The sequence below is a fragment of the Malus sylvestris genome, chromosome 5 (genome assembly GCF_916048215.2).
Source record: "Malus sylvestris chromosome 5, drMalSylv7.2, whole genome shotgun sequence".
In the NCBI taxonomy this organism is placed as follows: Eukaryota; Viridiplantae; Streptophyta; class Magnoliopsida; order Rosales; family Rosaceae; genus Malus; species Malus sylvestris.
The window spans coordinates 35,892,012-35,914,107 of NC_062264.1; the positions used below are offsets into that span (position 1 = coordinate 35,892,012).

The following is a 22,096-nucleotide window of genomic DNA, read 5'->3' on the forward strand; positions in this document are numbered from 1 at the left end:
TGGAATTGTGTTTAAGGAGAAAAGCTGCACCAAAAGGCATGAACTGTGGTGCATTCATAGAACGGGGTACTTAAGTCTCACACCTATCTCAACAACTATCAGAGAAACGTAATATGTCTCCCAAAGCTCGAGCCTTTCTTGTCTTTAAACAAAACCCATGATTCTGATCACGATTAGAAATTCTCCATCAAACCCAATTCAGCACAACCAAATATGACCCAAATTCTACAATCAAATCCCGACCTCAATTGAAATTCCGAATTGCATTTCTGAAATTCATGTAGTAATTGAACACAACCAATTGCTCAAAATTTCAAACATAATATGATTTTTTTTTTTTTACACGTTCAGCCGTATGTATATTCTTATAACCTCACCACCAATTTTTTTCTAGCACCCTTGATTCTTTTCGAGCGAAACACCAAATTTTACTAAAAAGCTAAGATTTTTGCTGGGTTTTTTAGATTGGACGCTAAAAATCTCAATACAATACATAATATCAAAATTTGGAGGGATTGATAAACAAAATAACCATCTTTTTCCTTAGTCGATTAAGAAATCTAGACATTTTAGTGGATGGGTTTCACTCCACTTGTGACCTTTGTTTCGCTTCTTTACTTCGAGCCTTTCAAGCATTCGGAAAATGTTCTGCTTGATATCCTCCATCAGGCTTCATTTCTCGACAGAAACAGCTTTCTAACTAACTGCATCTCGGACAGGCCAATTTCGTGCACATTTCAAAGCAGACAAACCTGCATCTCTACTACATGATGCTCTAGTCTTTATCCCTTGATTTGTTAACATTCTTATCTTCACCCCTCTGAGCTGAATCAGAGTGGAAGCGTGCCCAACAGTTTTAACGCTGCAACACAACTGAGATCAGGGCTAGAGTACTTTTTCGTATGTGACCTTCAAACTTCCCATTCTTGCAGCTTTGTGAAATCTTAAGACCATCTCTGCACAGTCTCTGCAACGATCAAACATCGATCATTAAAATTTATTCTAAAGCAAGCACTAGATAAGGAAACAAAGTTATTTATTTGTCCTTAAAGCAGTACCTGATTTGGGATACATCATAACGAGCGTGTTTGCAGAGCAACGGGGTCCAAGCCAGAGTAATCTGCAGGGTGCACCTTGCGACATATAGGGCAGCTGCGCACAACAACGAGGGCTTCAACCTTAACGCTTCATATTCAACTAAGCACAACTCGATAAGGTAGAATGCCAAGTGTTCAAGCCGCAAACCAGTCCACAAAGTAACAGACTGTTAGCAACTTTGCTGTTATCCAATCCATATCGAGAAGTAATATCCACTAAACTCTGGCATGTCAATCTCTTTCTTTCTTAGTAATGGTGTTAATCATTAATCACAATTTATGTCTGTTAGCCTTGGAAACTACTGAATACCTTTGTTTCTGACCGAACAGCCTTGAGAAATCTTAACATGAAGACATATGGACTAGGTGCATTAACACAAAACTTAAGCTTTTTCAGAACGGCTTTCTCCTGAAAAGCAAAGACGGTGTTTATTTTAGCACAAGTGAAAAGGGAACTATAGAATGCAGCATTATTCATCTCATAAGATATGCACCAGGACATTTCCAGATTCTAACAAAACAGATATACTGAATTAATCTGAGTCTAAGAAAAGCACCACATACCATTCCAAGCACCTGAACTCTGGTGTATGTCTCAGCTGAGATGCTAATTAAATCTTTGACCTGTAATTTTTCTTGTTGTAGACAATTAGAAAGAAAATCACGAAAAATGCATACAAGTTGAGATATTGATATTTACCCTTGGATGCAAAAAGTCCTCATATTTTGATGCCAACAAGAGTGCAGTGTGACCAACTAACTGCTTGTCATCCTTCTTAATTGTGACTTGGGAAACATATCAAGCAATGTCACCATGAGATACAGTTTCTTGCATTAACTTGAATTTGTAGTGTACCTGTTCTGGATGAACAAATCAAGGGGATAGCCAGCTATTAAGCATCTTGAAATGTAAAATTGAACAAAGCATGACAAAAGGGAATACAAAAACATCATAGTTCATCAAATGGTTAAATCGGTACTTCAATTAACCAGTTGACCAATATACCTCGCATATGAGGAGTAATGTCTGCCTGAATTGACATGAAATTTTCTGGAGGTGGATTCTGTGCCTGCAGTTAAAGACAATTTAACAAAGCCAACAAATCAGAATTAGAACTACACTAAACCTACTATCTTACCAGACTAAGATGAAAACAGTGGTATAGAGACATCATAACCATTACCTCAGAAACCCAGTAATACTGATAGATCTCATCAACATAATCGGAAACTTCCAGTTGATTGCAATCGTCATCAATACTTGGTAGCTCTTCCGCCTTCAAATCTGTCCTTTAGTAACTGCAAATAGGGCCAAGTGTGAATGTAGTTCATGAGTAAGGAATAAAGGCATCAATAGAACACGGTAAGCCCCAACCTTTGATCCGGTCATCAATAGAGATGTGTAAGATCTCCTCATACCCTGGAAATGATAGGTGAAGCACTTTGGCTGCAGTTGGATTCAGATGGAAGCTCTCCCTGAGTGGCTTCATGCTTTTCATGCTTAATGTTCTCAGGAAGAGAAGAAGTAACCACTTTTTCAGTTTTGGATGAAGTTGCAGTAGCAGAAACTAATTTATTTGGACCTGATGCACCCTTGGATTTCAAAGACCTTTGCGACTCACAAGCCTTCAGTGTTGACAAAGTTGGCTGGATCGTAATAAAATCAAAGGGAAGATAAATAGAACGTACATTTATTTCATATAGATCTAACATGAAAATAAACAAAGTCAGGATGATGCAGTAATCTCATAGTAATGTAAAACAATCACTCAGGCGAAGTTCTAAATTGAATGCACTGCCGTAAAGCTTCAAGTTGATGCCAAAATTGTTGCCGTGTTAAGCAATAACACAAGTCAACAGATTTCAGGACCAAATGACTTTAAAAAAAACTGACAGATTGTTGAAGTACTGAGGGTAAAATATGGCGACACAAATGAAATTGTTTTACTGTCTGAAGTAGACAAGCTTGATCTCAAATCACATGCAAACTATTAATAGATAGAAATTCCAACCGTGTTTAATTAAGACATAAAAGCTTAAATGATCATTCAACATAAGAGACATTCAATGAATTAGAAAGCTAATGAATGTAGTAAAAAAAAAAAAAAAAGGTCGTACCCAGTGCACAAGGCTCCCGCTTTACGCAGGGTCTGGGAGAGGTGAATGTCGGCTAGCCTTACCCCCATTTATGGAGAGGCTGCTCCCAAGTCTCGAACCCGAGACCTACCGCTCATGGGCGAAGGCACTTGCCATCGCACCAAGTGCGACCTCTAAAGCTAATGAATGTAGTAATTCAAACTATATTAGTAAAGAAAAATAAAATGAATACAGGAGCCCATCCAGAGTAAAAAAAAACAACATGACTAAACCTAAAACCAAACTCTTCAATGCAACCATTCTAAATCTATACGCTGTAACTTTCAAGACTAAAAATTGTATTCGCATGTAGCATTATACTATCAATTCTTAGATACCAGGGGACAAGAAAAATGATAATTTTCCTTTTCCAGGACCATATTAGAAAGATCTAAAAATAACTGGGAGGAGCCACAAGATTCATAAAATTGGGGGTGAGCTGCAGAATACAAGTTCTTCGTTATACTCCCTTGTAGTTTTACTTCTACATCAGCTGTTATTTGCTTTGAGTTCTGAAATTGACAGATTAGTCATGTCATGCCTGAAGTGAGAACAAACAATCCTATCCACAAAATGCAAGAAAGATACTTATATTCCATTCATTCAGAAGCAAAATGAGGTTTAAAGGAATATGCACCAGTATCAGCAAAACCTTTTAACTGGCTTTAAGCGGGATAGAAAACTAGTAGTATGGATCACTGTCACTCACATAATCACAAAGCCATCACTCACTTGATTCCTCAACAGATGGCTCTTCGTGGTATCATTTACTCTAGGTACTACTTTCTTTCCAACCTTAGCCTTAACTGTATTCCAAAATGCCATCTGGTCAGACATCATGTGCCGCGCACTTGTCAAATCTTATATATTCACAGCATCTTACCATAATACCCTCTTTTTCCTTCAGAATTCCTACCTGCATTTTCCTACAAGCAGGAAGGCAAAAAATATAGATGTCCAACTTGAAATCCTACTCCTGGTAAACTGAACCAAAGAACATAAAATGCATGACATCAATCTTCGGAATACTTGCTTCCTCTGGGTTGACCTTTAGCACCGGCAATGATTTCCTTTAAAATGGAGGGAGGAAATAGGAAATACATCAATAACAGATACAGATCTTATTCACAGTTAATAAACAAACATGTCTGCAGATCAGATACCTTATCAGCTTAAGTGAAGTATTTGAAGTCCTCCCGAAAAAAAAGTTATAAGTTTAATCAAAGGTCTTTATATGTTTAGTTTCATAAGCATATGAGCCAAATTAGAATATTTCAAAGGCACAACAAACAAACTGCGGCACAATTTCTAATTTCTAATTTCTTATAAAGAGGGAAAACAAAGGTGGCTCAGACCTGCCAGCTGTGACAATAGATTCACCGTTTAGACCCATAGCCTAGGTCCTTTGATTCTCTGAAGGGGCCTTCAAGTCTTTAATAGCTACAGTTTATCCATAATAAACAAAAATTCAAACGGTACAATTGAATCCGGGAAACTATACCAGCACTTCTGAAGTATTGAAGTTACCCCTCTTTGAAGTCTGTAACTTAGAAATAGCTTGGCTGGGGCTTTCCCGCCCTTTTCCCTGATTGAAGTAACACAAAAATCAATTCTTACAATTGGAAGAACAACAATATATGAAATGATTGGCCTTGATACTCGCTAAGCTTGTCAAGAAAAACAAAACCCTGTCTTTGCGTTGTCAAACATACAACGGAATAGTGGAAAAGAAAAACTTAGTTGACCTTCAAAAAGAAAAACATGGGCAGGAAGAAAACTTTTAAGTTTTGCAACTTTTGTCCAGTATGGGGGTAGAACTATATGGAAACTAACTTGAAGTACCCTGCTTAAAGCCTGTTAGTAACCATGAGATCTTCGAACCACTCATATAAGGGCTCTTTTGTTCATTTTCAGATTTCAGATTACAAAATCCAAAAATGAAGGAACTATATGAACAAATGAAAAGGTACCAACTTTCTTTTAGAGGCGTCACCCCCAAAAATCCTAGAAGAGTTGCTTTTGACATTGCTGACATCGGCCAATGCGCTTCTTCCAACATTTGCATTTGCTAAGATAAGGACAACAAAAATTTAAAAACGGAAAAGATTCAAAATGTGTAACTCAACTTTGCAAAACAAGTACAGTCTGGATGAACCTTACCTGCAGAACTACCAGGTATGCCTTTTTGCTTCTCCATACTTTTCAAACAAGCCTTCATAACAAAACAATTTATAGATAGTAGTAAATATATAATTAAAACAAAAACGCCTTATCAAAACAAGCGGTGGAATAAGCTTTGGCAGTGTCACTTTCTGTATAAACTTTAAAACATGAGACACCAACTGTTTAAAATATCCAAAAACAATGTCAGAAGTTAATAAATCACCTCCACAAGAACTTAAAACCAGCAGAAGAACCAAGAATTGCGGTTCCACACCACGCTAGCATGTTGAGTTTTCTTCTCCCACCCAATTATGTCCTATGCCGAATTCTGGCTGAAAATTACGAAAAACCAAGCATGGTTTCAAAGATGTCAGAACTGATTTCATCCAAAAGAAAAACGAGAGAAAGAAATCAAAGAAAGTTATCCCGTAATCGAACCCCTTTATGGACTTTTCCGACCTTAGCAGCCAACATTTTGCTTCTCTCTCCAAGTGTCATAGTGCTCTGCCGATGATCCAATTTCTAGAAAAACCGAGAGAATTTCAATCGGTTGAAGATAAAATTCACGAGAAAGCAACTTCCAGTAAAGAAACCCATCATTGTACGAACAGTTATTCAAATTTCAAAACGCAGCCCTAATTGAATTGATTTTTTGAATAAATTCGATTTTTCAAGAATTACATGGAAACGATAGTTTGTCGATAGATTTGTAGGAGGAAGCGTACCTTAAAAGACGTCATTTTGGATATATCTCCTGCTTTTCCCGGATTCTGATCTTCGGAGATGGAGAGGAATGACACCAGCAGACCGTTGCAGAGGTCTGAGTCGTCGTGTTTAATCGGCGATCTTTATTTTCGTTTTATGAAATAAACACGATACCCTCCGCTTTCCTCAGCGTGAGTGTGTGTATATTTTAGGGGTGTGAGTGTGTACATATATTTTAGGGGCACTCCATTTGAATTCTTACACAATTTTTTAATTTTTAACTCTCAAATCAGATGAATTGAACTGATAGAAATTATCAAGAGTGTGTGTGAGAAATAAAATGGAATATGTGGATAGCATTTTATCATGCGATTGATAAGTACAAACTATAATTTTTAATTAATTCCAAGTTAATACATAATTGTTTGTGGGAGCATCTATTGAAAAGCAGAATTTTTTTTATTCAATACATATGTTGCACGTACCATAAACCAAATAGAAAGGAATCCACAATTATACATAGTACTATCAAACATCAGAAAACATTCTTTGGAGACGAGCCACTTTTAAGGCAATTGCCAGTGCTACCTTGTCTTTGATATTGTCGAAGAATTGAAAATATGCATACCTCCATGATGTGTTTAAGATCAACGTGCCGCAAATCCCCCAAAAGCCTACAATAAAGCCAAGTACCACACTGACATAGAACCACAACTCATCATTTCCACTTTCATCCATGTCTTTTGTATCCTTAGATGGGAAAGTGTCATCTCCAGGGCACTTAGTTGAGAGAGGAACGCCGCATAGCGATGGATTTTCCATATAAATGGACAACTCATTGAAAGTTTGAAGCTGGTTTCCCCAAGGAATTCTTCCAGACAAGTTGTTGTAAGACAAGTTTAAGTGGTTTAAAAAAGTTAAAGATGACAAGCTTTGAGGAATTTGTCCTAAAAGGTGATTGTGTGAGAGATCAAGTGTTTCGAGCAAATACAAGTTTCCGATCTTGGAAGAGATCTTTCCAGTCAATTGATTCCTGGACAAGTTCAAGGTACCCAATTGAATGAGACTACTTATTTCTTCAGGAATTTCACCTTGTAAATTATTTGATGAAAGATCAACGCTCCTTACAAGATATAGAGTCGTGTTGTACACAAGTTCCCTTCCTTTTAGTGTCAGTGTGGTTTGCTCATCAAAATAATAAGGAGTAGAAGATGATGGACGTGAATAATTAACCAGCGAAGTCAAATTACCCAAACACTTGGGAATAATACCTGAAATGTTGTTGTGACTAAGGTCGAGGATATGAAGTTGTCGAAGATTGCACAGTTGCTGGGATATATGTCCACTAAAATAGTTAGACCGTAATCGTAGCCTAGACAACATGGGTACATTTAATCCTCCTATCCATTGTGGTATTTTGCCAAATAACTTGTTGTCTCCAAGATCGATACTCCTCAACTGAGAACAATTTTGCAGGGAATTAGGAATTTCATCATTAAAATTGTTGTTGTTGAGCTTTAATACTACCAGTGAACTTAATAGCCCCAATGATGTGGGAATATTACCCGAGAGATTGTTTTGACTAACATCTAGAAACGTCATCTGGCTCCCCATACTCCATGCAAGACGGAATTCTCCATGAAATTGATTGCTCCTTAGAGACAAGAGTAGCAACTGCTTCATGTTGGAAACAGATGGAGGAATGGTGCCATTCAAATGATTCTCAGAAAGAGACAATTCTTGCAATTGCTGCATGTTACAGATAGAGCGAGGAATATTGCCATTCAAATAATTCTCAGAAAGATACAAAGATTGCAAATTGGGCATCATCTGATCAATATTTGAGGCAATTGGCCCAGAAAATGAATTGCTTTCAACAAAAAAGAAACGAACCTTAGTGGCAGACCAATGTGGGAGTGGGCCCTCCAATTGATTATGACTCAAATCAATCCACTGCAATTTTGGAGATTTCAAATTGGATGGAAGGTTTCCACGGAATTGGTTGTAAGACAAGTTTAGACTATTGAGTTGGGAAGATATCTTCAATAGCCATTCCTCTGGTATGATATCCGAGATTCCATTACCACTAAGATTGATGTCCCTCAGTTCAGTTTGAGATTGAAGCCATACCCCAAAACCAATACCTATCTGACAGTTTATGATCTTAATTGTGTGGAGCTTGAATGGAGGAACCCAATCATAAGCCACGTCGAAAATGAGGGACGTGGGTCGGTGGATGCTTCCTACACTAAAATCTTGTAACCGGGTAAGATTTATGAAATGGTCTTCCGTTAGATTGCCCTCCCAGGAATTATAAGACAGATCGAGGGAAACTAGCTGAGAGAGTTGTCCCAGACTTTGTGGAATGGAGCCGTTCATAAAATTATCAGAGAGGTCCAAAGTTTTCAAGGATGACAAGTTTCCAATGGAATCTGGAATTGAGCCGTCAATAAAATTATACTTAAGGTTGAGATTCTGCATACTTTTAAACATTCCTAAAAAGGCATGCAGTTGGCTTTCCAGCCCACAATAAGACAAATCTAGTGACTCTAATGCAATATTTGAACAATTTGAGAAACTCCGCCAACACTCTTCCATCCCTCCATCAAATTCATTGGCAGAAAGACTTAAGACCTTTAGCTTGCACAAATTTCCAATGACTTTAGAAATTTGACCTTTTAAGAATGTTCCAGATAAATCAAGGTGTTCCAGAGATTTGAAGTTTGCAAATTCACTGGGGAAAGGATCACCGAAATCATTAAAGGATAGATCAAGTGTTATGAGGTTGGTAAGATTAAAAAGTGACGTCGAGTTAATGCTCTGCAGTGAGAGTGAAATGCTTTCAATTTGGCAATCAAATAAGTGTAACTCTGTTAATGAAGGAAGCATATTAACAGCATACGCCCAATTGACTCCTGTGGTGCTCAGATTCACCCATCCGAGATCAAGGTATTTTAGAGAAGAGAGGCGAGACAGCCAATTCAAATTTCTGGAAGATGAGAGTTGATTACTCTCAAAAAATGGACCCCCCCCCAGGTCAAGAAAATTGAGGCTTGACAGGTTACCAAGAGAAGGGGGAATCTCTCCTCGAAATGACGCAGAGGAGAGATTGAGATATTGCAAACTTTTAAGCTCCCCAAAGAACTTGGGAACTTGAATGCGATGAAAATCATTAAAGCTTAGGTCCAGGTAATTTAAATGTTTCAAGCTCAACAGAGAAGCATTTATCTTACCTCCCAATTGAGACTTTTCATAAGCCGACTCCTCCCCCTCTTCAATAGAATTGGAATGTAGATCTAGATATCGATTCCGGAGGTCCATCTTCACGACATGACCGGTGAGGTTGTTGCATGAAATCCCTTCCCATCGACAGCAATCGTGACCCACCCAAGAGGAAAGCCTGCTAGAACGATCAACAAGATGTTGTTTAAAGATGAGAAGCGCTTGTCTTTCCTCGTCGATGCATGAATTTGTTTTCACACTGCTTGAAAGTTCACCACCGGCCAAACAGAAACAGAGTTTAGTAGTACTCTGCATGTAGGAAGACGCCAAAAGAAAAAGAAGGAAATAGTGAGCAACACTGAGGTGATAGTGGCTCTCCATTATTACACACAACTTTCTTTGCTATGCTTTGGTGATGATGATGTTTAGCTACTAAATTCCAGAATTTATAGGAATAGATTATCGATGTAGGTCGAGAAGTTGAAACGAAAGTCGTCCGATGGAGAAAAGAAAAAAGGGCGGGTCTTCACAACCCCTTTTACAAGTTGGCAAGTCCATTTTCGACATAGCTGGGACCTGGTTCTGAATGGGTAGCAGAAATCCATATGCAGCGGAGACTTTGAATTAAGGGTCTTCAGCTGGGACCTCTTTTTTTCTTGTGGTGTAAAATTATGAAAACGGATTTAGATAGTTTTCTTCTGGGACCTGGTTATATACACGTTTTCCTCTGATAGTTGAAAACATTTATCCTACATAGCTTTTTCGGAAAGTGATTCTCACACAACAAGGTTTGTCACACGTTACTTTTTATTTCTAACTATTAATTTGAATAATTTAAACATAACTACCGAATGTGTAAGAGGTTAAAAAGGATTTGTGTTTATCATTTCTTTTTCTTTTCCTTTCTTTTATTCTGAAATTAGGAAATTATTTTTGAAAAAATAATTTTCACACACATTTTCTCCTCATCTATACTTTTTGTTTGTTCATGAATTTTGGATCGAATAAAATAGAGAAAAATCAAGGAACAAAAATAAGCTGGAGGGTGCATTTGGGCAAAATCATTTATGACCTAGCAAATAGTTACAATAAGTAAAAAAAATATTATGCCTTTAGTATTACGATGATATCCCTCCACATTTTAAAGAAAGTCCCATGTTTAAATCTCTAAATAACTATATTTGACCTACTGTGTGAAATCGAGTAACTTTACTCTCTGAAAATCAAAATTCGTTTTACTTTGACTTGTGAGATCAAAATCGAGTTCCAAAAGGTGTAGCTAAAAATAAGCCTAAAAAAAAAATGTTATGGCATTTGATCCAAACTCGTTGTTCCTCCATCTTCAATCAACAACTTTATTTTCCCCACCTATCATCACTCCCCCGTTACCCCTTCCCTCTCCTTTCCTCCCACGGAGAAGAGATGCAGACGCAACTGTTGCATACAGCAGGTTTCAGCTAAATTTCTCTTCCCAAGTCCCAACCACAGCATGTAACATGTTGGGTCGTGGAACACCGCCTTGCAAAGCCCTGGCCAGCTCACAGATAGCAGGTCATGGACACAATCATGTAAACTTGTTTAACGAATGCACGATGGAGTTTGCTAGCCGCTGAAGTCTTGGCACACCAATTAGTCTTTGGGGGAAAATCCATATGTAGTCAAGACTTTGAACAGTTGGTCTCCTCCAGCATCTGTTAGGGAGCAGAAAATATATCACAATTGATAACAAATGCATGATGGAGACTTTGAATAGTTAGTCTTGACACTCCAATTACTCTTTGGTGTCCACCAGCGTCCGTTAGAGAGCAGAAAATATATCATAATTGACGACAACAAAATCCAGACAAGCAAACAGAGACTTTGAATTAAGGGTCTTCAGCTGGCAAGTCCATTGTCGACACATCTGGGACCTGGTTCTGATGGGTAATAGAAATTCATATGCAGTAGAGACTTTGAATTAAGGGTCTTCATCTAGGAACTGTTCTTTTCTTGTGGTATAAACTTACGAAAATGGATTTAGATATGTTTTATAGTCTTTACTTGGATAAGACTGTTATGTCGTTGTTTACAAATTTTCTACACAACGTAAATGTTATTAACACACTTGAAAATTGTCATTGTCACACTAGTTGCTTTCTTATCTGTTTTCCACTATTGGGACATACAGAGATCTTTCTATTGCATTTTCCGAATTCTAACGAAGCCGTGTAGGACCAAACGATATTGAATGCAAGATGGAGATGGCTAGCCTAAAGAAGTCTTGGCACACCAATTAATCTTTGGTGGAAAATCCATGTGCAGCCGAGACTATGAATAGTTAAGTCTCCTTTAGCGTCTGTTAGGGAGTAGAAAATTTATCATAATTGATGACACAACTGGGACCTGGTTCTAATGGGTAGCAGAAATCCATGTGCAGCGGAGACTTTGAATTAAGGGTCTTCAGCTGAGACCTGTTCTTTTCTTGTGGTGTAAAATTATGAAAACAGATTTAGATAGTTTTCCTCTGGGCCCTGGTTCTATACACGTTTTCCTCTGACAGTTGAAAACATTTATCCTACATAGCTTTTTCGGAAAGTGATTCTCATTTCTCAAGGTTAAAAAGAGTTTGTGTTTATCATTTTTTTTTCTTTTCCTTTCTTTTGTTCTGAAACTAGCATTTGCTACATACTTTGTGTGCATGAACATACTTTTTTAGAAAATGAGAGAGAGAGAAGGTGGGGGTGGGAGGTTTTTGTTTTTGTTTTTTTTTTATAATATTGGAGGTATTTTAATATCGCATATAGGTAAAGCTTCAATAAAAAACAGTAAAATTTGAACATGTGAAATTACATTTTTTGCCCATCATTTTTTTTGTGTGATAGAAGACAAATTTATCTTTTCACTCTCTTTTGATTGACAAAGAGGATTTTATTAATTAGTAGAGATTAGAAAACTATTTTTGAAAAGATAATTTTCACACACTTTTTCTCTTCATCTATACTTTTTGTTTGTTCATGAATTTTGGACAGAATAAAATAAAGAAAAATCAAGGAACAAAAATAAGCTGGAGGGGGCAAAATCATTTATGACCTAGCAAGTAGTAAATAAGTAAAAAAATATTATGCCTTTAGTATTACAATGATATCCCTCCACATTTTAAAGAAAGTCCCATGTTTAAATCTCCAAAACTGTACTTGACATACTGTGTGAAATCGATTAACTTTACTCCCTGAAACTCAAAATTCGTTCCACTAACATTATAATACTTGAACACACAAATAAATACCTGAAATAAAAAAGAATGAAAACCACACGTAAGTAACAACGGGCACAGACTCAAAGCGACATGAACTTGAATGGAGATAGCAGTTAGGGAAGAAAAGAAGGCATTTTAAGGTCCAAAGTATGTTTATTAGACTCTCTAAAAATCTATCGCCAGGCAGCATATCTGTCGTCAATGACAGGACACTCCTTAGAACTCTTTAACCTCAATTCTGCTACTTATTGCCTGGAGGGGCAAAAAGTATGTGACTGAGGGTGCCACAAAACACTCAATTCTGCATCTTTTTGCCCAAACCTGCACCCTCATCAATTACGATAGTGGACTCGAGGTGGATGTGCTCTCCTTTTCATTCTATTATAGCTTTTACACTCCACCTTCACAATAATGGGTAACAAAGGAAAAAAAGACATACTTGATGCATTAGACCACCATTCTTACCAATAGAGTAGCTTCAACTCTTCTAATCGCGATAGGGTGTGAGATCAATGTTGAAACATTGCTTCCCTTTGCTTACCCTCTAAAAATTAACAACAAAACAGAAGATCTAGGTCAATATCCAGCAATAAAATGAAAAACCATACTATTAAGAACGCAAAATCAAAACGAAAAACCATTCTTGTTCTTCATTTTTTTACTCTCTAGCATTGTGAGAACGCCAGGGAAGGTTTTGGGAGGGAAGACTATACCATATAAAAATAATCCTAAATACCATACTTTTGAATTGTTTTGAAAGTGTTAAAAGAATCTAGTATTCATACAACTGCTAACACTGCATTTCCATGGTTAATGTAACATCCATAAATTCGTCTCTCCAAGTAACCAAGATATTATGCATTCTATGTACATGGAGTTCTTAAGGAGTTTTACAACACTTGACACAAAAATGATCATAATGTAAGTGCTCATATTATGGATAGAGCAAGATACTTACAGCAATTGCTATGAGCTCTACCAGCAGTTCCTCCAAGTGGCGCAAGGGCTAAAATCATAAACAAGAAGTAATATAAACAGTTTAACTTAATAAAATACTTTTTCGTTAAACAATGTTTATATATTCAAACATCTCAAAACAGGAGAAAATGCACATGAAAACAAGAAAGCATGACTCACCCATTGAGTTGGACCATCAACTGGCGCATTAGAAGGATCATCATGTACCTAAGTACCCAAAGGAAAATCTTAGCAAGCCAAAAGTCTGTATGCAAGTGTGTAGATACTTGTGTGTGTGTGTGTGTGTGTGTGTGTGTGGTGTTTGTTGTATAAATGTATTCATAAAGACGACTACCCTGAGAAATTTTTGTATCAGCAGCTTCATGTGGCCGTACAATTATCTATTCTAAAATTGAAGGGGGGACGGCACTGTAGCGGCCTCATTCTTTGCCACTCGATTTCACCCTATTTACAACAATACCGGCCGAATTGCATGGGTTGGGAGGGTAATTCTCAAAATTTCAGAGGGTAATTTTGTCCATATGGCTTATCAGGGAGCCACTCGATTTCACGCTATTTACAACAAAATCGTGAGGTTTGGGCTGGTATTGGGGTTTGGTTGGAAGGGCAATTTTGTCCTGTGCGTTTGAGACGGATTGGGGTGGGTTTGGGTTTGCTGTCATTCAGTGAGGGTTTCGTGGATGGGAGGCCATGCCTCCGATAGAGAGAGAGAGAGAGAGAGAGAGAGAGAGAGCGAGAGAGAGAGAGACAGAGAGGGAGGAGTGGGGATCTCAATGCCATTGCTGCATATCCTCGATTTCATGAGTGGGAGATGGGGGACAGTCAGAGAAAAGTATGGGGGTACTCCGATCTCTCTCTCTCCCCTCCGTTTCTCTCTCTTAATTTCCTTTTGGTTTTGGAAATCTCTGACCTTTTGGGTGATCTCACTCTTCCTCTCTCTCCTACGCGAGCCCTCTCTCATCTCTCACTCTTCCTGTTTCTGTCCTCCTCAAACCCTAGCAGCCACAGCTCCGTCTCTTCCGTTTCTCTCATCCTAGAACGAAAGAAATATGGAAAATCAGGGCTCTTCCATTTGCTTCCACAGATTTCTCGAGCTCTGGATCGCTAGCCTCCGTATGAAGGTTCGTCTCTCTCTCACTCTCACTTTTTTTCTTTTTCAATTTGTGATCGAATTTGTTTTCCAAGAATGTTAGATCTGTTGCATTTTTCTGCCTTTTTCTTTTTAGTGATTTTTTTTCCTAATGAGACTGCAGGTTTTGGATTTACTGATCTTCGATTCCGCCTCCCCTCTCCTCTACCTGACCCTCCTTGAGGGACGGATGGACATGGAGGGAGAGAGAGAGGGCAGAGAGCATGCTCTGCATTTTTTGGGGTTAACGGGTTACCCCACGGGGTTACTGAGCAGATGATGTCTGAGGGAGGTATGGGAGAGGAGAGGGTTTTTCAGTTTTGTCCTCTGATTCAACAGGTAAAACACTGTTCAGAAATCATTGTTTATTGTTTGGTTTTGCATTTGCTTTGTTAAAACTGTGATTGACATTTTTTTGTGTCAATAAAATTGTAATGGATGTTTATAGCCTGTTTAGTTGGGTGTTAGGAAGATAGGTCTGTTTAGTGCACTGTTTCGTACACTGTTATAGTCAGGTTTGTGTCTTTTTAAGTTAGAGGGTTGCACTGTGCTCATTTCTGTGTTTCTTCATGCTTTGCTGCTGTTTCCTTCTCAACAAATCGAATTGAGGTTCCTTTTCTGCTTTACATCCTTTGAGTATCTTTCTTTTGCTAGGTTGTTTCTCCATGTTTTGTTGCTTCTGTATTTGTGTGATAAGGGTGTTAGAAGAAAAAGGTGAAAGGAAATCACCATACCTATTATCACTTGAAGGATGCTTCTTTCATTCAGTATGAAATTTTCATTTTTTTCTAGATTCTTGATTTATTTTCAGTGTTAATTTCTTATTAAATTATTATTTTTGATAAACCCACTTAGCCTCCAGAGTCTAGATTAAGGCTTGAAGCACAACTTTGAAAAATCGAGACTACCTACAACTGAGCTGCAATGGAGGCAATCAGGAAGCTAAGAGATCAGGTCGCCAAGCAACAGCAGGTACTCTCTATCTCTCTCTCTCTCTCTCTTTGTGTTTGATGGAATTTACACTCTGTTTCCGAATTTGTATTTCTGTATGGATTTTGAAATGAACATAATCTGCTTTAATTGTGAGATTGCTTATCAGATTTATGATTTTAAAGGTGTCCTATCAACCAATTTAGTTCCAATATAATAATAATGATTATAATTGTTGAATTGAACTAATTGAATTGAAATTAATTGAATTGAATCGAATCGAGTTGAATTGAATTGAATCGAATCAAATTTCACTATTTCTGAGCTATTTGGGGATGTGTTGGAGTGTGCTGTTGGTGAATTTGTAAACTTTTGAACCAGGTGTTGCTGATTACTTATCATTTTATCAGGATTTAAGTCGATGCTTAATTTTTACTTTTTCTGATTGAAAAAATTATGGGTTCTTAGAGGATTGGAGTGAGTGAAAGCAGGTATTTTGTTTAAGTTTTGTTATATTGTAGTTGAATTTGGTTGCTCCTTGGCTGTGGGGAGAGAGGTCTGGGTGTGTCATTTGGTGAAGCAGGGGTTGGGGAAAGAGACAAGGGGTGTAACGAGTGTGGTTGCAGATGAGTGTTTGAGGTAGAGATTTTGGGTTTTCCTTTTGGGTTTTCCCAAAGGCAAGAACTAAAACCTAAACAGATAAATTAGGACATGAATTATGGATAAAGGGCATGCAATAAACTGGCAGAGTCTAAAGCTAATCTAATCTGGACTACCAAAATCATGAACTATCAATTTTCTATCTTTTCAATTTCTACAGAGCACCCATTTCCTTCCTGCAAATGGGTCTTACTAACTTCCACTCGGTTCTATCAATTTTGTTGGAATTAATAATTCTGCGGAGCATTTTTGCAGTGAATTTCAATGACCCATTTGCCTAATTAGTTTGTAGCATATTATTCAATGGCGATGCTATGCAGTAACTTTGGTGAAAGACGTGTAGTTGTGAAAAGATGAAAAAAGGAGAAATATTGTGTAATTTGGTTGTCAACGTGTGCTTTAGGCTGAGCTATTTATGTCAAACATTACAAGCCCTGATATTAAGGCAAAGATGTGTATAAAAGGGCTAGGATTTTCTTAGCACTCTTAATTCAAACATGCTCAGTTTTGAATTTATACATAACTAGAGTGTAGGGGGTGCTGAACGTTCCAACCACGTTGCTAAGTTGAGTTACTAGAATTGGATTGTCCTATAAGGTTTAAATTTCCCCAAGTTATTTATCGCATTTTAGAAAGTTATCTTACTGATTCATATGATGATGATGTTATATAAGTTCTTGAATTGAGCTGTCAGACCACGAGCATTGATTATATCCATTATTTGGCACTTGCAAGATTATTTTTATGTTTTTTGAGTTCTAAAAGGTGTCATTTTTTCAGTTTTAGGTGAAAGAGATACTATCCCATTATCCATCCAACTACAAACAGTCTGCAGTGATTCCTCTGCTGGATTTTCCACAACAGCAGCATGGAGGTTGGCTCCCTGTTTCAGCAATGAATGTCGTATGTTTATTTTGTTGGGTTGTATTTATGTATTGTTTTCTACTAATTAATGATGTAAAAATGTTATTAAGTTATTGGTTCTGTTAATACTGGTAAATTTAGAATTAGATTAAATTTGTTCGTTTTCTCTGCATTTTCTCACCAACCAAACTCTATTTTTATGTAGAGATCAAGCATGCAAGGGAATGGTAGGATCAACACATCAAAGGTAGAGATTGACTCTTTCTCTCATGTTAAACTTCTACTGTGATGTTTTTTATTATTAAATTTTGGTAAAATCATTGTATATCATAAACCTTATCACAATACAAATAACAGGGAAAGAGAGATGAAACATAGAGAGGTATATGTTTGATTGTATGTTTGCTTTGCAAATTTTGGATAATGATCATGAATTGTGGTGTAAGTGCATCTCTGATTTGTTCTTTTTCACATTTCTGCATAAAGGATTTTCCAACTCTGACACCAAAGAAAGGTAGTAGTCTTCTCTTTCTATGTTAATTTATTAAGAAATGATTTCCTAAGCATGCTTCTTTTTAACGTATTCTTTTGCAATGTGGGAAGGTTGTTGATTATCTCATTGACCCCAGCCTTTGTTGCTGGCACAAATGGTGATCCCGAATAACTTTATGTCAGTAATGTCTCAGTCTTTGTCCATATTTCATACTGAGTTGTTAATGGGATTGTTCCCTTAACTAGACAAATGTTTCCCGAAATCTGTATTTATGCCGTTGCCGTGCATCTATCTCATAAATCTTCTTATGTATACTTATTTGGTAAGAATAAACACCTTTTGAGGCTCAAGTATGGAGTACCATCTACCAATGGCACCACCAAAACCACATTCTTATTATTATTGTTATCAGCCCTTTGCATGATTAATTTCTATTTCATATAGTTTTGGGTATGGATTTTTTACCTTGGCTATTCAATTGACTTGAATTAGTGTCAATTAATCCAATTATTTGTCTTGATTTTCTATTTGGATTTTTTTTTATATGAAAATTAAGTATAGGGTTTTGACATACGGGTGGATTTGACATTGCTCATGCTGCGGCTAGGTAAAAAGACTTCCTCGGTTGTTTTGCTTGGATTATCATGTTCATGCCAATATCAAATGAAATTTCTACCCTTGCCACTAAAACTCTGTACTTTTTTCTTTGCTTTTTGTGTTGAGGTGTCGTCTGCTTCTTCTGCTTCATCGGTTTTGTTCTTCTGCACTCCCTTCGCCCCTGGGATTTTTGTGCTTCACTACTGCCCTGCTCCGGGATCTTCAATTTTGAATGGTTGTCGGTCCCAGCCGGCTAGAGCTTCAATTTTGTGTTTCTGCACTCTCCCGGGGATTTCTTCACTGCCCTGCTACTGGGATCTTTAATTTTTGAATAGTTGTGGATTCCAGCCTGCTATCTGCAGAGCTTCTATTTTCCTTCAACTTCGTCGGTAGCAATGCGCCTCCCTCAAACTACTATAGTGGCATTTGTTTAACTTTTACTTGAAGGATTGAGCAATGGGTTACGCGTCGAATGTTTATGCAGGTACTCACAACTGTTCTACAGAAGTTGGGTTGTTCATAAACGAAAGAGTTGTTTGGATTTTTGCTGCTTCTTGAATTTATATATAAATGAGTCGTTGCGTAAAAAAAAAAAAAAATTGGGGTTTTGTTTTTATAAGCTTATGAAAATTCAAATGTATTTGACCACGATATAATTTTAGAGGATTTAAAAAGTGAAGATTTTTGGTGGATGTAGAAGAATGTTTTAAGTCTTAACATATTTTAATGTGGACTATCCTTTTATTTGGGTCAATTTACATTGTCGATCATTGATAATATTAATGTTGCAATCCTTGATTCCCAATGAAGAATAGCTGTTTTGTATCAATCATTATTGGAAGGAAAAGAGAGGCGAGAGAAACATTAGCTGTGTAATAGTTTTACTAAACAAACATAATTATATCACACATTTTGTATCCTATAGCTCATCATAGTAATCATAGTTGGTCAGTTTAATTATTAGCAGCTGATAAGTGTTTGTAAAGAAGTGTAGCCATGGGAATCTAAACAAATTCAAATTTATAGATTCGAATGGGTCAAGGTTGATGTGGTAAGGAATTTATGGACGGTTGGATAAACACACACACACACATATATATATGTATTAGTCCACCCTATATTTATTCTTTTGTCAAGCACCTCCAAAGTTCTACCATCTTAGATACTGATTGTTTTTCAGAAATCAAACATGCAAAATTTCTATGCATGTTTTAAAATTGGTTGTAGGAAGTGGGCTTCTAAGTGGACATTCTGTGTGAAGGTTGTTTTGGTCAGATATGCAATAGAAATTTGCATCATTGGGGAGTCTGGTGTCTGTCAATGTTTAATGGGCTTCTAGCTTTAAAACCCCACAATTAGCAAGCAAGGCGAGGCTTAAATTGTGGTCATATGGTTGGTTATTGATTTTTTCTCATGACGATTCCAATGTTTCTTTACGTAGAGCTCATGATTATATATCATGGGTTTCCAATAATCAAAAAAGCTTAACACACACGATAAGATAGCTTCCACTTTGTTAAGGTGTTTTCTTTTCTCAATAGCAATGAACCATTCAGCCTACATTTATTTATTGAGAAAACTTTAGAATTAGTTTTTGAAATTTTTACTCTAGCATCTCTTCAAGAATCAAAGAACAATTACCAAATTAAATCCCTATAGACATTGCTTATATCTTCATCTCCGTAAGACCCTAATCCAGAATTCCGAGGGATGCAAAAGATTCCACATCTGTTTGGTCATTTTGCTAAATTTCATTAGATTTGGCCCTCAAATTTGAAAAAGCTTTCATCTTGCTGTAAATTTAAATCTTTTCTCTCTGTGTTGGTCCATCTCCTTATAATTGAAAGTCTCAGAATTACTAATGGATTTAGTGTGTTTGGGAATTTCAGGATTTTGGATTTTGGTTGGTTTAGGTTGCTGCAGATGGGGGCTTTGGATGTAAGGCGGTGGTTGGCAGACACTGAAAGGTTGATTACCCTCCTTATGGAAGGGACTTTGTGAACCATCAGCCTACTGGAAGGTTTTGCAATGGCAAACTGACCACTGACATCAGTTGTAAGTGGAAAATTTAGCTTCCAAAAAAATTGCTTTTTATTTAATGTTGATCTGCGTAGTGTTTTTAGTTAATAGAAATTTGCTGGTAATTAACAATATTACCATTTAGATGCCTTCAGTTGTTCTTATTGAAAGTATTTAGTTGAATTCTACTATTTACAGCAAACCATATAAACAATGATATGTAATTCTAAAAGGAGAGATTTAATGGCATTACTATGTTTTTAGTTCGATTCAATGATGCAAACTGTTAATATTATTTTTGCGCAGAATTAGTTTGCCATATCCACATGACGGTGTTAAAATTGAGAATTGTTAAAATAGTATGATTTACTTGGAATCTGACGGTGTTAAACTGCAGCAAATAAATTTTTCCTGTTGTATTGAATTTTCGAAGGGCTTCCTTTCCACTTTTGATAACTCAGCAGCTGCAAGCAAAGCAGAGAGTTTTTTTATACAAGAGCAACAATCCAAAACAATTTCCATGGGGAAGAGTCATGGATTCCTATTTCTTAGCTCTCATTGCCATTGTCACTGTAACACTGTCTCTCTCTCTTCCTCTGAAAGATGAATCTGAATTTTTGAGCCCTGATTTGTTAGTTACGCAGTCCTTGGAACGAAATACAAACACAGCTCGACAACAGGGTCTTCATGTTGTCCCACATCGGAGGATTATTATAAAATTTATGAACTTTATTAGGGTTTACATTAGGCTTTTGATCTCCAAATAATTCTTTAAATTTGGTTCCCTTATGGCTTGGATATGCATACAATCATCGTTTGGAATTTGGTTTTGACTGCAAATTTGGAATTTGGTGTTTATAGCATTTGATTTTCTTGGATTTTTTACATGTTTTTGTGGTGATACAGGGGACGAATTCTAGGATGGAGGTGAAAGGATTTGGAAGAATCAGATATGCCTATTCATTTGCAAGGTGATTGTTTTACAGCTTAAAATACCGTGCAAGTTTATTTCACTAACATTGCATTGGTTTTTTAATTTGATATGTTGTTTTGGTGTGTGACAATCGAAAAACTTTTAAATGTTTGCGAATTTGGTTGACACTTAAGTGCAATTCATTTTGGTCAAGGCTTTGGTTTGTGGCCAGTTGGAATTCATTTTGCTAAAATAAGATAAATCTCTTTTTGAGCAAATCTGGGGTTTTGTTAGGTGTGGGGTTCTTTTGGCCTAATTTTTTTTTAATTGATTTGGGGTTTTGTTTTGTTTGGTTTGCTAAGATTTGGTTCGCCAAAATTAGTTTTACATGCAATAAGAATACTGCGGATCAAATTGTAGGTCCAAACATCCCACTTTCGTTTGGATGGGTTGAGCATCTTTTAGTTTATGAAAGCATCTTTGAAGGGATCAATTATTTTTCTTCTTTTGTGGTTGATTGAGGTGGGTTATAGGAATAAGGTGACGTTTTAGAGTTGAAATTGTTAGTGTTTTTCATGATGCTCTTTCCTTTTCTTCTCAGTGAAAAAAACATACTAAAGTAACAACGCAATGGTGGTGAGAATAAGCATTCTTAGGTATATATGGATGTGTGATATGAATTAGGTGGATGATGTTGAAGCATCAGTCAATAAAAAACAAATAGGATCTTAGATAGCATTTTTTGCAACTGTATCTTTTGTAATCAGCTCGGTTGAATGTATATAAAAGCCGAACTGCTTATTTTACCGACACCTTTCACTCATCTATCCCTTTTGTTTGTTCATGATTATGTTGAATTTTTTTTTTAAAGTTAAATGTCTCATTCATGTGGTTAAGGCTGGTGCATTCAAGTCCCGCAGCAACGCGCATGCATTTTTGCTAGTTGACAGCTAAG

General features: G+C 36.9%; 3 protein-coding genes and 2 long non-coding RNA genes across 6 annotated transcripts in view; 2 read left to right on the forward strand and 3 right to left on the reverse strand.

Moving 5' to 3' along the window:
* Positions 1 to 426: 426 nt before the first annotated feature.
* LOC126622837 (putative cyclin-B3-1) lies at positions 427 to 5,430 on the reverse strand. Its single transcript, XM_050291539.1, has 12 exons — positions 5,394 to 5,430; positions 5,204 to 5,301; positions 4,735 to 4,818; positions 4,150 to 4,159; positions 3,966 to 4,039; positions 2,540 to 2,744; positions 2,282 to 2,382; positions 2,104 to 2,167; positions 1,798 to 1,883; positions 1,662 to 1,721; positions 1,059 to 1,237; positions 427 to 967 (listed from the first exon to the last, which is right to left on the reverse strand). Exons 1-12 carry the CDS (start codon positions 5,428 to 5,430, stop codon positions 886 to 888), a joined length of 1,080 nt encoding a protein of 359 aa, XP_050147496.1. The 3' UTR covers positions 427 to 885.
* Positions 2,518 to 10,022, reverse strand: LOC126624595 (receptor-like protein EIX2). The gene is made up of 7 exons (XM_050293669.1): positions 6,122 to 10,022; positions 5,856 to 5,918; positions 5,620 to 5,728; positions 5,394 to 5,445; positions 5,208 to 5,301; positions 3,943 to 4,818; positions 2,518 to 2,744 (listed from the first exon to the last, which is right to left on the reverse strand). Exon 1 carries the CDS (start codon positions 9,702 to 9,704, stop codon positions 6,630 to 6,632), a length of 3,075 nt encoding a protein of 1,024 aa, XP_050149626.1. The 5' UTR covers positions 9,705 to 10,022; the 3' UTR covers positions 2,518 to 2,744; positions 3,943 to 4,818; positions 5,208 to 5,301; positions 5,394 to 5,445; positions 5,620 to 5,728; positions 5,856 to 5,918; positions 6,122 to 6,629.
* A 2,351-nt stretch (positions 10,023 to 12,373) lies between these two features.
* Positions 12,374 to 22,096, reverse strand: part of LOC126624604 (2-dehydro-3-deoxyphosphooctonate aldolase-like) — a 32,523-nt gene continuing 22,800 nt past the window's right edge. Inside the window, exons 12-14 of the mRNA XM_050293681.1 lie at positions 13,696 to 13,743; positions 13,517 to 13,564; positions 12,374 to 12,588 (exon numbers count right to left, since the gene is read on the reverse strand). Coding sequence (XP_050149638.1) covers positions 12,436 to 12,588; positions 13,517 to 13,564; positions 13,696 to 13,743 — 249 coding nt within the window. The 3' untranslated portion in view covers positions 12,374 to 12,435. The remainder of the gene's footprint in view (positions 12,589 to 13,516; positions 13,565 to 13,695; positions 13,744 to 22,096) is intronic.
* Positions 13,918 to 17,638, forward strand: LOC126624616 (uncharacterized). 2 transcript variants are annotated; one of them, XR_007624164.1, is made up of 6 exons: positions 13,918 to 14,657; positions 14,790 to 15,004; positions 15,521 to 15,637; positions 17,036 to 17,158; positions 17,325 to 17,366; positions 17,606 to 17,638. It is a non-coding gene; the product is annotated as an uncharacterized LOC126624616 (long non-coding RNA). The 2 variants fall into 2 exon arrangements; XR_007624163.1 differs by lacking the exons at positions 13,918 to 14,657; positions 14,790 to 15,004 and having other exon boundaries at positions 15,077 to 15,637.
* On the forward strand, positions 17,720 to 21,985 carry LOC126624618 (uncharacterized). Its single transcript, XR_007624166.1, has 4 exons — positions 17,720 to 17,789; positions 18,169 to 18,693; positions 20,099 to 20,264; positions 21,135 to 21,985. It is a non-coding gene; the product is annotated as an uncharacterized LOC126624618 (long non-coding RNA).

Coding starts and splice junctions, on each gene's coding strand:
- LOC126622837 (XM_050291539.1), bottom strand. CDS start 5,430: ATGGAGAAGCAAAAAGGCATACCTGGTAGTTCTGCAG. Junction 2,383..2,539: donor TGAATCCAACTGCAGCCAAA/GTGCTTCACCTA, acceptor ACTAAAGGACAG/ATTTGAAGGCGGAAGAGCTA. Junction 1,238..1,661: donor GAGTTCAGGTGCTTGGAATG/GTATGTGGTGCT, acceptor ACTGGTTTGCGG/CTTGAACACTTGGCATTCTA.
- LOC126624595 (XM_050293669.1), bottom strand. CDS start 9,704: ATGGAGAGCCACTATCACCTCAGTGTTGCTCACTATTTCCTTCTTTTT.